General features: G+C 41.8%; 1 protein-coding gene across 2 annotated transcripts; it reads right to left on the bottom strand.

Moving 5' to 3' along the window:
• Window positions 1–275: 275 nt before the first annotated feature.
• Window positions 276–14,690, bottom strand: tgif1 (TGFB-induced factor homeobox 1). Of its 2 annotated transcripts, none has more exons than XM_078216062.1 (3): window positions 14,633–14,690; window positions 11,958–12,175; window positions 276–4,032 (listed from the first exon to the last, which is right to left on the bottom strand). In XM_078216062.1, the coding sequence occupies exons 2-3, from the start codon at window positions 12,171–12,173 to the stop codon at window positions 3,484–3,486; spliced, it is 765 nt and encodes a 254-aa protein (XP_078072188.1). In that variant the 5' UTR covers window positions 12,174–12,175; window positions 14,633–14,690; the 3' UTR covers window positions 276–3,483. The 2 variants fall into 2 exon arrangements, with proteins under 2 accessions (XP_078072188.1, XP_078072187.1); XM_078216061.1 differs by having other exon boundaries at window positions 14,253–14,685.
• Window positions 14,691–15,455: the final 765 nt, after the last annotated feature.

Here is a 15,455-nt window from a genome sequence, read left to right on the forward strand (position 1 = left end):
GGTGTGGAGATGCCGACGTTGGACTGGGGTGGGCACTGTAAGAAGTCTCACAAACCAGGTTAAAGTCCAACAGGTTTATTTGGAATCACGAACTTTCAGAGCGCTGCTCCTTAATCAGGTGAGTGCCTCACCTGAGGAAGGAGCAGCGCTCCGAAAGCTCGTGAAAATAAATGGCAGCATGGTCAAATGGTTGCTGTGCAGAGCACTATCCTACCTTCTGCCAAAAATAGCCACGGTGTGCAGATGCAAAGAAGAAATAGAACCAGAATTAAGAAGGAATAGAGTAATTTATTTTTTTAAATCAAAATTGGATACATTGTGAAACTGCATTCTGTTGCCTCCACCCTATAATTAAGAAATAAGTGAGAAGAACCCTGCCTGCAGAATCCAGTGGCAAGGCAAAGAGGAATACTGCAGCTTTAGTCAGTCTTTACAGGCCTTTGCAACCTGATCAATCAATAAGGCAAACATCAATGCAAATAAATGGACCAGGTTCATTCAGTACAGTCCGACTTAACTCAGCTTTACAACTGTAAGATGACTACAATGATGCAAACTGTACAAATACCTTCTAGATCGAAGGGTTAAAATATCTAGATTAAAAGTAGGAAACGCCACTAATTCCTTTTTTTTAAAAGTTAAAGAATTATGATTAAGTTTAAATCAGGAAAAATAATGTTTCAATACAGTACTGTTGACCAACTGGAAAGGAATGTGAACTGAAATATAATTCAAAACGACAGTCAATAATTTGGAATGCTTCAGTGATTGTGTCACTTTAACAGTGTGTTAAATCAGCTGCCATTCAAGTTTCAGTCAGCGACAGCAAGTCAGTGCCTGTCAGGTCATCAGCATCCATAATATAATAAATTATACAAGATAAACCATGGAACTAGAGCCCATCCAAAAACAAAAGTTGATCATAATTCTTTATAAGAGGTACAGATTATGGCAACCAGACTAAAGTCGCGTTTAGAAATTATTTTAGTGGATATTTGGCTTTATTGCGGGACAAAATCCAACCTCTTACATATATAAACATTAGGACCTGGAGAAAATTTTTAAAAACTGCATTGACCCTTCTTCAGGAGGTAGGATATAATTCCAGCATCTGTACTCATAGGCTTTCCGGGTGGATTCCCCAAGTTCTTGTTGAAAGTTTATTGGGATTCCCAGGCAAACATATATTTTTTAAAAATGGTAATTGTTGCTGTTTCTTAGGGGGCTTCGCTGCGATCATACCAAAGTCAACGAAAGAAACGACAAGGAATTTCAGGGCCCGTATTCTTGTTCCCATAACCTGCTTTGCAACAATCCTGAAAGTAGCAGAGCAGACAGCCTGCTACATTATGGCAGTAGAAATCATTTCAGAAGTTGTCTGATCAGTACGAGAAAAAAATCACCCAACTACACAACTTTCTCCAACATTCAAAATTGCTCAGGAAAACGGTTCCACCATCAGCCAGCTCCGCTTGTAAAAGATGGTAACTAATGGCATGGCATCACGCTTTGTGATTTAGGCACTCATTTGCTTATAATGCAGACAGGTTATCAGGAGCATCAGTTGTGTACTGCAAACTAGATAAAAATATTGGGGTTTGGAGGGGACGGGTGGTGAAGGAAATTACTGCATCCAGGTCCAGTTTAAATAATCTTTTTCCAGCTGAAAGATCCCAAAGCTCATTCACAGGTCTGCATCCGAGAACCAATAAATTCTGTATTTATTTTTTAAAACTAGCTGCGAAAGCAAATCACTACAATTTCCAAGTCTCAAGCTACACCATATCTTAAGACATGGAAACAGATTTTTAAATTACACATTCTCTCATCTCCCCACCCACCGCTTAAGTAAAGTAAATGGGTTGTAGAGTACATTCCACCACTTCTGGGAATCATCCCAGGAAAATAGCACTTCAATGATTAAAGGGTCAGCAGCCAAGCTCAGTACTTTAAAAAAAATTGAACACTGCCAGCAGGACTTCATGTTAGAGGTACGTTCTTTTGCCACTACTGAGATACTGAAGAATGAATTGGAGTGAGTCTTTGAGATAAGGTGCATTGTCAGGGTGACGAAAACCAAAACTAGTAATAACATGGTTTGGTCTACTACGTCTCTATGTCTATTAGCACATTTAGTCATATACATTTGAACTCGTGCCCTGAAATTCTATAGTGATTCTCCAACACTCTTGCCATTACTCAGGCAGGAGACTGCCGGAATCCCTAAGATAAAGGGGGTAAACAACAAGTAGGTGATCAGGAAAAGCCCCGTGGAATCTCAAGCCCGGATCAGATATGTAACAGCAGTTATAGAAACATTAGCAAAGTCCTTCACTTAAGGTTGGTGCCAACTTCATTTTGAATCACAACTCGGAAAATTCAGAAAGCATAATGGCACAGCCATCATGGATGATTGTTAGCATTAACATCGCAAGATATTGACGGCAGTCGGTGACAAACCAACAATATTACGAGCTCCACCAGTAACCCATCCAGACCTCACAACACCAGCTATAAAAGGCAATGTTTCAGGGAGCAATGACACTTCCACCAATAATGGAAGAGGATGACCTGGGTGGAACAGACTTGTGATTCAGTGCCTCCAGATGAAATATGCACAAGAGAGAGCAGAACCATAAAGAATCAATGTAAGAGATGTACATTCAAGGCTCTTTGTGCTATACTTAAGATTTTGGCCACACCAGCCACCAAATCGGCAATTAGGTCATCGACTAAGCATTTTAAACATGCAGCAGGTGATTTAAGTCTCATTCCCTACTTTGGACTGTCACTTTTGAAACAGATACAGCAGCTAATTTTATGGTTGGGTAACCATGGTTACCAGAATAGCAGCATACCAGTGATGGCAGCCACAGGTAAAACAACATTGCAGGTATGATCCTGCCTGTGCATGGGTGCTGCGGAAACAGCTTAAAGCAGAGGAAGAGTCTGCACTACAAACTGTCACTGCAGGCAAAGTACATTAGAGTTCAGTTCTCCAGGTCCATGGTTTGCTGCCTTACACTGAAATAAAGACCAAAAGAATAAATCAAAACTCATTTTAGAAATAAGCCCCAGTGATAATACATAATTATATATAAAAAAAAACTGTTGGTTCTAAACAATGCACAGGCCACATCATTTTTTCCATGCAGGAATGCTAAGACTGATAAGAAGGCTCTGTTTATCTAAATATTGCACAGATTGAAAGTAAAGAATCACATAATCATGGGAAAATTCTCACATTATCAGCAACTACAAAACATAAAGAACCTCTATCTATAGTAGTCATGAGTTCATCTGTCTCCATGCGAGCAGTCTGTTAAGACAATTCCGTGATAGGAAGCCATGTTTTGGGATTCCCTTGTGCAAATAAGAAGGCATCATGCTGCATGAAGCATCCGTTTTCCACATGAAATAACTTTTTTTGCTTTAGTGTTTTTCTTGCCTCAAGTCAAGTTTGGCAGCCAGAGTGAGTGGGATCTAAGCCATGAGCTTGGACTGGGATTCCATTTCCGCAGCTCGCTTCAGCGCTACATCCACCAGCAGTTGAAAGCCACTGAAATCTTGATTGAGGTCGGGAGGAGTGGGTGGAGGGGTGTTAAACAGTCCACTCTGAGGGGTTGGGTTTGACCCCATCTGAACTGCATCTTTGGAGCATCCGGGATTGGTATCCACTAAACCTGCACTGGACAAAAGATCCATTCCTTCCATGCTGGCGGGCGGGCAGTAGTGTAAAGGCACGTCATTCGGTGTGGAGACAGTAGTGTGACATATGACCGATGGTCTTGGCAGGAATCCACCTGCAGAAGAGATGGAACACGGAGAGGTCTCTCGATTTTCCGGGCTTGAGCTTGTAGATCCGAACGATCTCTCGTCAAGGTCTGGCACATAGCTGTTAGAAGTCATTGAGGTGTGCTCCACACTCTTACTCCCTCGGCGAGAGATTGTGAAATTGTTGGGGTCCTTGCCGTCCTTTCTCAGCATGTCTGGTAGAAGTCTGCGACGCGCGTTAATGAACCAGTTACAGACCTGGAATTCAGTAGGAAAGACAATCAGCATGTGTACATCTTTTTATTCAACGATTTTAAAGTACTACCCCATGGCCTGAACTCAAATCTAACCAATATCACAGCAATAATGCAAACAAAATCAACACTGCATGAATCAGAAGGCAGATCACTCTAAGTATAGAAAATGCAGCCACCTCCTGGTAAGTCATTTAAAAGCCACTAAAGAGTTAATTCGGTAATTCCCCATTTGCAAAGAGAATGAGTCAGCGAATTGGGTCATCTGCTGTTATTCTATCACTGACCATCATTCTTTTAAAGCATGGCTTCCCCCATTCACCCCAGAAATGGGCAACTAATCGTTAACCCATGTAGTTAAAATACAATTTGAATCATATTCAGTCCCAGTGGTCTCCACATTTTAATATAGCAACGCTGCTGGAAACAGCTCCACCTATGGCACTGGTACCAAGAGATAAACAAGATCATATGGATACCTACTCCAGGTGCTGTATCTATCTGCTGTCCCATGCTGCCAGTGTCAAAAAACTACTGCCAAACTAAGCCAAATGAGAAACATCAACAGTAAAGAATCTACGTTACTTGCTCGTACAAAACTCCAACATTAGGAGTCATTGCTGCAATTATAAACAAATGCAAATATGAACTGTATGGCACCTTTGCAATGTGACTGGTGGAACGGTGTTCTCCTTTCCGACATCACAAGAGACCACACTTTAAACAAAAGCACTACTTTGGCTGTAAAGCACTTGGAGACATCCGGTAGTCATGCAAAGCACCATACAAATGCAAGTCTTTCTCACATTAAACAGTCCTTAACAGCCCTTCGTGAATTTTGATGATCAATACACTGAGTAGGGACTACCACGACACATCATGGGCACAGGAGATATGGACCTTTTTTTCTGTATCTGAAAATGTTACACTTGACCCAGGAGTGCACAATGCTGAAATGGCACCCGAAATAGCAAGAGTATTAAAACCCATCCAAAAAAGGTTTTCAAATTTCAATAGTAAGATTCAAAGGGGAATTGGAAAGTGGTACTAACTCGATAGCCCTTTCAAGCTGCCACAGACATAAAGAAATAACTGGTCTCCAGCTATGATGTTAGATTTTATAACCCAGCACAGTTTAGCAATCAATTCTTTTTTTCAAATCTCCAAAATACACATTGCATAACTCTGCTTACATAAACCAAGATCTAAGAACATGAGATCATAAGGAATGGGAGCAGGAGTAGGCTTTTTGGCCGATCAAGTCTGCTTCAACTTTCAATAAGATCATAGCTGATCTGATTGTGGCTTTAACTCCCCTTATCTTTCCTGCCCCCCCCCCCCCCCATAAATCCTACTCCCTGGTCGATCAAAAATCTTTCTAACTCATCCTTAACTATATTCACTGACCCAGCCAAACTGAATATATTAATGGAGGTATTGAGCAATATTAGCTTTATTGGAAAAAGTATCAAAAGACAAAAATTTCAATGGAAAAAAAAAATCACTTTATATTTGCAATGTAAAATTTCCTCCTGCTGTGAACAATTGCTTGCTCTCATCTGTATTATTCAGGTGTATTCTGAGGAGTTGTTATACAGGCAGTATGCCTTCAGAGAATGTTTGGAATCAGGTCACCCGTACTCATCATTCAGCCATTTTTAAATAGAACATGTGAAACTGGTATTTGTTTCTTCATACACTACTGTACATTGGGGGATCCAAATTGCCCAGAATCTGACCTCCACATGCAACGTGATCCATTTAAATTACAGACCCTACATCACTGTACTGTCAAACCAGATCCACCTTAGGGAATGGTTTCACACAGGCATTAATTCAACCAGCCACTAAAAGCACTCAGTTCACTGGAAGTTTCAATAATCTATATTCAGCACTTAAAGATTCCAGTATAACAGAAGGACAGAAGACTTTTTTTTTGCAGTCTTTGAGCTATTAAAAAATCATGCTCCTTTACCTTGGGCTCTGCTCAATAGGAACTGTTGGAGGTGGGGGTGAGGGGTGAAGGCTCAGTAACAGCAGTGTTCAAGCAGAAACATGAGACCTTCAAGAGCCAAATCTTCCCCTCTTTACTGAATTAGCATTAGAAGACCAAAAGAAGGAGGCTTTTGTTTTCCCATACCTTATTCTGAGGACTCTGGAAGAAGTAGGAGGCATGAGTTTATTTATAGTATGATCCTGCAGTCAGTAACTGCTGTACAGCAGTACTGTGCCACAGAGGGCACAGTGTCAACATAAGTGGCTACAGATACTGAGGACTGCACTATACAATTCAGCTGGCAACATCATTTTAGTTGCATTCATGCATCACATGATAACCTGATCAAGATTAATGTTTGCGGCCTAATTCAAAAATGCAATATTCTCAATTTAGCCTCACTGCTACAACATTTTGTTTGGTAATTATGTAGTTCAAGTGCCTTTCTGCACAGGTCCACAAGGAAATTATAACAATGTTCTAATGCTTACTCGGGGTATTTGTGGCTGAGGATTGCATTTCCTGCAAAATATTCAACAAACTTTACTTAAGTAACATTGTTGCCCATATTATATCAGAAATACATTTTTCATTTTAGTTTTTTTCACCTCACCTGTAAGTACTGAAAACACTTATAATAATCTATTAAAGACTGTACACGTGGGAGAAGCTTTCTTATTGACTCAGTGGGTTAAAAAAGTATTATCTAGAGTAGGATGCATCATTGAAACCTTCATGTACCTTCATGGTCTATAAAGATTGTTGGAGTGGCATATACTAATAGGTACCTTTTAAAAGCTTCAAGTTGATTTACCACGACTAGACTCTTATTTAAAATGTTTATGTTTGTGATAAATACGGCTGCATTAACAAAACCACTCAAATATATCAAGGACTTTTTCATGCACAAGAAAAAACAAACATTCTAAATTGCTACTTGGTCGTGCTGGTGTATGGAAGAATTTATGTTCAATAACATGCAGAGTAGAAATTTGAGCAAAAGATTTCAGAAAACTAACATAATTTGTGCTCAGATTGCAAGTTATGCCCAAAGCAGAAACTCTACCCTATGACGTTTAAGACTTACCAAGACAGGTTTGTGATACATGAAAGATCCTATAGTACTGACAACATACAATCTAGGTCAACATTTTGGTGTAGTACTGGTGTACGGCTTTGACAGAAATGTTAAGCAGTCTTCACCTGCCCATTTAAGTGATGAACATGAAAGATTCCATGGTATTATTCAAAATTGAGCAGAGTTGTTTCTTAGCCAACATTCCTCCTTCAACCAATACCGCAGCAAATGGTCATTTATCTTGTTTACCAGTTGGATCTTGCCATATTCTAATTAGGTATAGGTGCTGACTTAACAATAACACTTACAAGGCAACCCCTAGTACTTCTGCCATGTTTGTTAAAATACTTACTTTCCTTCCCTGCATTCTGCTTTAAGAAATTACACCGAACCAACTTGTTCCAAGAAAATAACATTACATCGAACCAACATGACAGATTGACAATAGCATTTACCAGATCATTTTTAATGTCTCTTGACAAGTGCTACATTCATTTACACTTCATTGTTGGACTGGGGTGGGCACGGTAATAAGTCTCACAATACCAGGGTAAAGTCCAACAGGTTTATTTGGAATCACGAGCTTTCAGAGCGCTGCCCCTTCATCGGTTGAGTCAGGACTGGCATTATGTCAGTCAGGACTCACCTGATGAAGGAGCAGCGCTCTGAAAGCTCGTAATTCCAAATAAACCTGTTGGGACTTTAACCTGATGTTGTGAGAATCTGACTGAAATCAGCCAAATTCTGCTTTACAAAGTAGTTTTATCATAGTATAGAGAGGTTACTTCACAAACTCCCATTATATCAGCAAAAGTGATTGAAAGCATACCAATAAAAGTTGAAAGCTTGAATGGTGTCCAGCTGGTTTGTATACTGCATCACAGTGAATTCTGCATCACTGTATTAGAGAAAATAACTCGTTTACAAACAATTAAAATATTTAAGGAATCAATTTCACTGCATAATTTATTGGAAAGTACTTTAGAGTGGTACTCCTAGCAGAAATAGGGCAGTTGGTCAGGGTTGTTGGAATACAACATCACAACCCCAGCACATTGCTGGTGGAATTCCTCACAGCAAAATCCTTCACTCAACCACCTTCAGCTGCTTCATCAGTGAACTGTCCTGTTGTCATAAGATCACAAGTGGGATTGTTCACTGAGGACTCCAGTGTTCAACTCCATTCACAACTCTTCTGATAATGCAGCAGCCTATAACAACCTACAGCAGGTGGTGAGGTGAGCCACCTCTAGACTTTGGCTGACAAGAGTCAGGAATGTTCATGGTACATTTGTGCCGAGGAGCAGCCATCTCCAGCAAGGTAGACATTCTTCTCCATGATCTTCAATTATACTATCAGTGCTGATTTCCCTAACCAACATCAATGGGGTGTGGATAAAAAGATGTTACAGTTAACCACAATGTTAACTGAACGAGTTAGATCAACATTGTGGCAGAAAAGTCTGGCCACACTCAGGTGTCTGGACTTCTGACTACCCAATACCTCTACACGGTCCAAAAAGGATCAAGTCACGAGTGTGATAGAATAATAGAATACACGCTTGCATGCACAATACTCACCTGCATGCAGTTCCAACAATAAAAGGTCACCAACATCCAGGATGGCTTAATCAGCACTGGATTTAATAACTATTTATTCCCCATCATTAATGTCATTATGCCAGAGCAACCTACAATCCTTACTTTGACAGTACCTTGCAGTCAAGCCTCCTCTGCCAACAAGAAGCACAAAAACAGCAACATCCCTTCAAGCCACTTAACAACCTAACTTGGACATATACCATGACTGCCACAATCTTAACAATACTTTTCACTGTATGTTAATACATGCGACAATAATAAATCAAATCAAATGTGGTACTATTTCAAAACAACAAACACGTGGCAAAGTGGGCACTTAGGTGACGGAAGAAGTTCAGTGCAGAGAAGTGTGAGCTGATGCTTTTTAGGAGAAGGACATGGACAGACAAAATAAAATAAGGGGGATGTTCTTCTTAAGAAGGGGAAGGGGTGATGCAGGAGCAGAGGGACCTGGATTTATATGTACATAAATCATTGACGCTTGTAAGACAGGTGGAGAGAGCAGACAATATAGCATACAGTATTCTGGGTTTTAATAATGGCAAGAGCAAGGAGATTATGCTAAACTAGTTTGATACTAGTCTGTTCTCAGCTGATGTATTATGTACAGTTCTGGGTGCATCCTTCTAGGAAGGATGTGAAGATATTGGAGAGAGTGCAAGAATGGTTTCAGGGATGAGAAATTTCAGCAATGAGGATAGGTTGGAGAGGTTGGGACTGTTCTCCTTGGAGTGAAGAAGGCCAAGAGAAGATTTTGTAGAGATGTTCAGAATCATGAAGAGACTGGACAGAGTAGATAGGGAGAAACTGTTCCCACTTGTAAAAGGATCAACGAGAGGACACAGATTTAAAGTGATTTGCAAAAGAAGTAAATGTGATGTGAGAAAAAACTGTCACATAGCAAGTAATTTGGGTCTGGAATGCACTGCCTGGCAGTGTGGTGGAGGCAGGTTCAATTGAGGCATTCCAAAGGGCATTAGATGATTATTTGAAAAGAAACAGTGTGCAGGGTTACAGGAAAAAGGCAGAAGAATGGCACTAAGTCATTATGTTCATCTGGAGAGTTGATGCAGACATGATGGCCCGAATGGCCTCCTTTCGCGCTGCAACACTTCTGTCATTGTGATTATCACCATTAAAGGTTCAATAGTTGAAGGCCCAATACTACCTTTTCAGGGGCTGAAAGCATATAGGAATAGGGCTGCAAGTATATAGGAATCATAGGCCATTCAGCCCATTGAACTTTCTCCACCTTTCAATTAGATCATAGTTGATCACCTACCTCAATGCCACTCTCTCCATATCCCTTGATGTCATTAATCGCCAGAAATTATAGAATTCCTAGTGCCGAAGGAGGCCCATTGAGTCAGCCCATTGAGTCTGCACCAACTCTCTGACAGAGTATCTTTACCAGGCCCTCTCCCCATAACTCCACACATTTATCATGGCTAATCCGTCTAAGCTACACATCTGGGGACACTAAGGGGCAATTTAGCATGGCCAATCCACCTAACCTGCACATCTTTGGACTGTGGGAGATACTCCATTTTATTTGCCTATGCGGGATCTTATCAAAGGCCCTCTGAAAATTCAAATACACCACATCCACTGGTTCTCCTTTATCTATGCTACAAGTACAACAAGTTTGTCAAACATTTCTAAATCATAGGTCCATGTTGACTCTATCCAATGTTACCTTTTTTCCCTAAATGGTCAATTATCACATCCTTTGTAAGATTCTAACATTTTCCCTACTGCTGATGTCAAGCCAACAGGTCTGTACTTCTCCATTCTCCCTCTCTGTTCTGAAATAGCAGGGTAATTAGCTATTTTCTATTCTCCCTCTCTGTTCTGAAATAGCAGGGTAATTAGCTATTTTCCAGTCCACAGGATCCTTTATGGAATCTGTAGAATTTTGGGAAAACTACCCACCTCCTTCAACACTCTGAGATGAAGCTCATCTGATACAGGGGTTTTATCATCCTTCAATCCAGTTAACCTTTCAAGTCCTACCACTTTACTAATGCTAATTTATTTTAGTTCCTCAGTTTCACAAGTCCTTTGATGCCTCGTATTTCTGGGAGATTTTCTGTATCTGCTTCCGTGAAGACAAGTTTCCCTGCCATTTCCCTGGTCTCCACTATAAATTCTCCTGCCCCCACCTGTAGGTGGCACAGTGGTTGGCACTGCTGCCTCCCAGCGCTAGGGACTTGGGTTCGATTCCCGGCTTGGGTCACTGTCTGTGTGGAGTTTGCACGTTCTCCCCGTGTCTGCGTGGTTTTCCTCCGGGTGCTCTGGTTTCCTCCCACAGTCCAAAGATCCATTGGTTAGGTGCATTGGCCATGCTAAATTGCCCCTCAGTGTACCCGAACAGGCACCGGAATGTGGTGACGAGGGGATTTTCACAGTAACATCATTGCAGTGTGAATGTAAGCCTACTTGTGACTAATAAATAAACTTTACTTTAATGGGACCACATTTGTTCTAGATAATCTTCTCCTTTTCACATACCTAAAAAAGTTTTTACAGTCTGCCTTTATGTTCGTGTCCATGTTCTCCTTCCCCTTTCTCAATGAGTCTCTTGGTTTTCCTTTGTGACCTTGCCCAGAATGATGACAAACTGAGAAACATTTGTAAAATAAAACTGCCACAAACAATTCATTCTCCTGCAGCTTGGTATGGGGTTGGATCCATATAAAGTGGGAGATCAGATATTCTGGCAATTTATAAATGTCCATCCCCTCTCTGGATACTGTATAATTGCGATTAGTGGGGGAGTCAAGTATAACACAGCAGCTAACTAATGTCATTTAATGGACAGCAAACATCGCGTGAGTGACACTGCGTAAGACCATCCAGAAATACGTTTGAAGTCCAAGAAAATAAGAAAACAAAGCAAGTTTCAGGGGAGAAGAGGAAATGTGATCTCATCTGTACCAGTGAACTTCAAGCCCTCAAACCTGCAGTGATCTCTCAGCCTCCTGTCTTAGATTATTCCGTACACAGGCCACTCCTGCAATTCCAGTCACTACTACCAGCTGACATCAACAATTTATAGGATAGTAACTCCAGCATTGGGTGAATGGAAGGATTGTATGATGTAGCCCAACTATTCATCGTCGCTAGCTACGATGGCTTTATGACATTTATATTGTGTGTTATATTAACAAGTGTTGGTTGGAAGCTTTTACGGTGGTCTAACCACCCAGTGACTAACAGCAGCCCGTGTCCCGAAACGTTTAGCCGCACTCACCTGCAGTACAGAGAGCTGTGCCTGCCTCGACAGCTGGGTCTTCTCCTGTTCAGAGGGATAGGCTTTGTAGCGGTGTTCGTACAGCCAGTCCCGCAGGATCCGCACAGACTCCTTGGGCAGATTCCCCCGTCTCCTCCGCTTGCCTCCATGAGACAGGTCAAGGGGTACCTCCAGACTGTCGTCGTCTTCAGTCTCGCTGCCGCACACCGGGCCCATCGCTGCGAATGGAGAGGAGAGAGAGTTGATAAGAGGACGCTCGGCTGAATGGAGAAATCCCTCATCAAAAACCTTGCAACAACTGCCCGGGCACGTAAACCCTTAACACATTCACTGCCTCTCTGTCAGCTTAGTGCCTTACACTTCAGCTCCAGCCCTGCTTAACCCTGGCAGTCATGTGGCTCATTCTGAAATATATCAAATCTTTCATTTCTCCAACTTTTCCCATCGCAAGGAATGTTATCTCAATGTAGCCCAGTAAATAATCTTTGATTTGAGTCTCCTGGCAGGATCTGATCACTAATCTACTGGGTTGCAGTTATTTTTGGTTGGAATACACAAAAAAACAGATGATACAATTCACATTTGGGGGGGGGGGGGGGGGGGGAGTTAACAAGCCCCGAGTTTGCCCATGACCCCAAGAAGCTGTCCTCATTAACCTCAAGATTTTTCAAATCACCCGGCCCCATTCTCAGGCAAAAATCCGCTAAAAAAAATACCCTCTGCCCCTGCTCAGGGAAACCTCTGGTTGGCTGATTTTGAATTTATAAAGCTGCTCGGCCTGTCAGTTTGTAAAGTGATACCTGCTCCTTGCCAGCAGCCATTATCCCACTGACCCAGAACAAAAGAACAGAGAGAATCAGGCCAAAAGAACTGAAGGAGCTCCTCCACTCCGCTTCTAACACCCAAGTCCCCCTCTCCCCACCCCACCTCCCAAAAAAAAGAAAGTTTAACCACATCAGCTCACTGGCTTTTATATCTCATATTCGGTCTGATGTGCTGGATCTGAAAAAAAAATCAAACATTTTATCCTCCTCCAAACACGTGCTGCTAACTTGGTGTATTTCATTAAATTTAAACATGAAATATTCACAAAGCAACATCCATGTTGACTTGGGAGGCTGCCCCCTCTGGTTTGCCATGGTGATAAATTATTACAACTGTGTTTTCTTTATTAAAAAAAAAGTTTGATTTTCCTCGGCACATTTTCTATTTGAAGGAAAATCCACATCAACGGGATTTGAAATGGCCTCACCCAGCACCTTGCAAAACGATAACATTGTTTTTTTTATTTAAAAAATACATTACTATTTGGAAATGAGAACAAAGATAGTGCACAGTGGAACCTGTCACAAACATTCTTCCACTTGGCTATAGTTCAAGCCAGAGGAAGGGGGGAGGGAGGGAGTGAAGAATTTCACATTCCAGCATATTCCAAACACAGTGAAAACATCCACCAGCAACTAATCCGCAAGAAAACTAACACAATGTAGCCAGCCGCTGCTCCTCACACAAGAATGGTAACTCATTACTTGGCGGCATTGTGTCCTCTGAGATCCCAAGTGTTGCGACGTTAATGGACGGCAAAACATAAAAGTACGTTCTGCACGGCTGACTGTTTAATAAGTGGAGGTTTTACCCTGCCAACAGAAAATAACCGCCTCTGTAAATCATTCTGCACATTCCGCCCACCCAGCACAGGTTTTTTTTAAAGTTTAACATTTTGTTTTAAGTTTCTGGGTTATGGAGGGGGGCGGGAGTGGATGAGTGAGTGTGTTATGAGTTCACTCTGCTTTACAACAAATCAATAGGAAATCCCCCAGAGGCTCAGGATCCATTGTATCCAACTTCACTTCTCAGAAACTTTTCCCAAGGAGAGGACAATTGAACTCTCCCCCAACTTTAAAACCCCGTCCTCAAGAAACTGGGAAATGGATCTGGAAACTAAGAAATGTGAGGTTTTCCTCGCAGGGGGAGGGAGGGAGAGAGAGAGAAACACGTTTCCACGAGGTGAGAGTCCAAACAAAGCCTTTAAACTCTCAGAGCCTTCCTCCTTCCAAAAAAAAGGGACGCTTGTCTTTATCCTCTCAGCTGCCAATCGATCGCCCCCCAACCCCTCCCCAGTTCCATAAGATTTTTAAAATATATAGATATATGCATGTAAATAAAATGCCAAATTCAGAGAACAAAGAAGAAAAAATTCCAGACAGAAAACGCAAGAGTCAAGAAGGCCACTCACTGAGCACGATTTGACAACGTGCCAGCAGCATGGAGGAAGCAACAACTGCCTGTACCTACCTTTCTTAGCTTTCATCCTGCTCCAGAAATGTGTCTCCAGGCACTCCAGCGAGATTCACCAGGAGGGAGGGGGAAGGGGAGGGTGGCGGGGGAAAGGAAACGACGAACAAAATCAAAACAAATCTTTCCGACTATGTTTCCAGAGGGGAAAAAAAGCAGCCAGTCTGGAAGAGGAAAGTTTTTTTGTGTGTATATTTAGATACAAAGGCTAGCTGAGTAGTTGTGGCAGCGTGGACTGCAGTAGTTGCGAGAAGCACGGAGGGGGGGGGGGGGATTTACTCCCTTTGCTTTGCTTTGCTCTGCCTCTTTTTCCCCCCTCCTCCTCCTCAACGTGTTGCTCGCTGGAGGATTCAAACAAAAGGTAAACACATCACTGCTACCTGGCGCTCGGAACTGCTTTGGGAAGGGATCGCCTGCCTCTGTGTGTCTGCTCGGGAACTGACAGCTCTCACTGACAGCTGCTGCCTCAGTGCTTGTGACCCGCCCCTAAACCCACTGAGAGGGAGGGGGAACCAAAGAGAGAGAAAAAAAATCCCTCCTCTGACATCACCACAAACCCATTCAAAAAAAAGTTTAATATTTGCATACAGCCAGGGAGGAGAATCCAATCCAGACTTTTATAAAGTTTGTAAAATATATATATATATATGAAGGAGAAATTTGACACTCAGTGCTTGGTCGGTTCTGGAGCTCGTTAGAAGTGAATCAAATGAAACAGTTTATGATTGAAGTGCTTGTTTCTTTGTGCTTTGCTGTTGGTTAATATCCGGTGAAAGCAATGTGGCGAGACGCTTTGATGACGGTTGGCAGACCTCCCCCCTTGCAGCAATGAAAAGACATCAGCTTTTTTTAAAAAAATAAAAGAAAACAACTGTTTTGTTTTAAGCGGCTGGGTTAAACATTAAACTTTGCGGCACAGCCAGTGATTTTATGGTTTTAATTTGAGAAATAAGTTTGTGTTTTAAGTTTGGAGCACGTATTTTTTTTTGCTTCACTTCCGCACTGGGCAAACTCCTTTGTTTCCACATGTTTGCCTGGCTTCTGCGTGTACTTTGTGGGTGCCGCTGATCCACCAGTTTATTCGAAATAGTTTGCGAACTTTTTTTTGTGTCAATTGGAACTTCCACGCACCACTGAAGTTTCAGCGAATGTCCGAACCTTGATTTAATTTTCAGCGTGAAGTGATTTTTAAAGCGTGCGAGT

The sequence above is a fragment of the Mustelus asterias genome, chromosome 7 (genome assembly GCF_964213995.1).
Source record: "Mustelus asterias chromosome 7, sMusAst1.hap1.1, whole genome shotgun sequence".
Classification (NCBI taxonomy): Eukaryota; Metazoa; Chordata; class Chondrichthyes; order Carcharhiniformes; family Triakidae; genus Mustelus; species Mustelus asterias.

Bases quoted from the DNA above. Each gene is read 5' to 3' on its own strand.
- tgif1 (XM_078216061.1), bottom strand. The intron at 4,033-11,957 runs GTGAGTGCGGCT...ACTGAATTCCAG, and splicing joins CACAGCTCTCTGTACTGCAG to GTCTGTAACTGGTTCATTAA.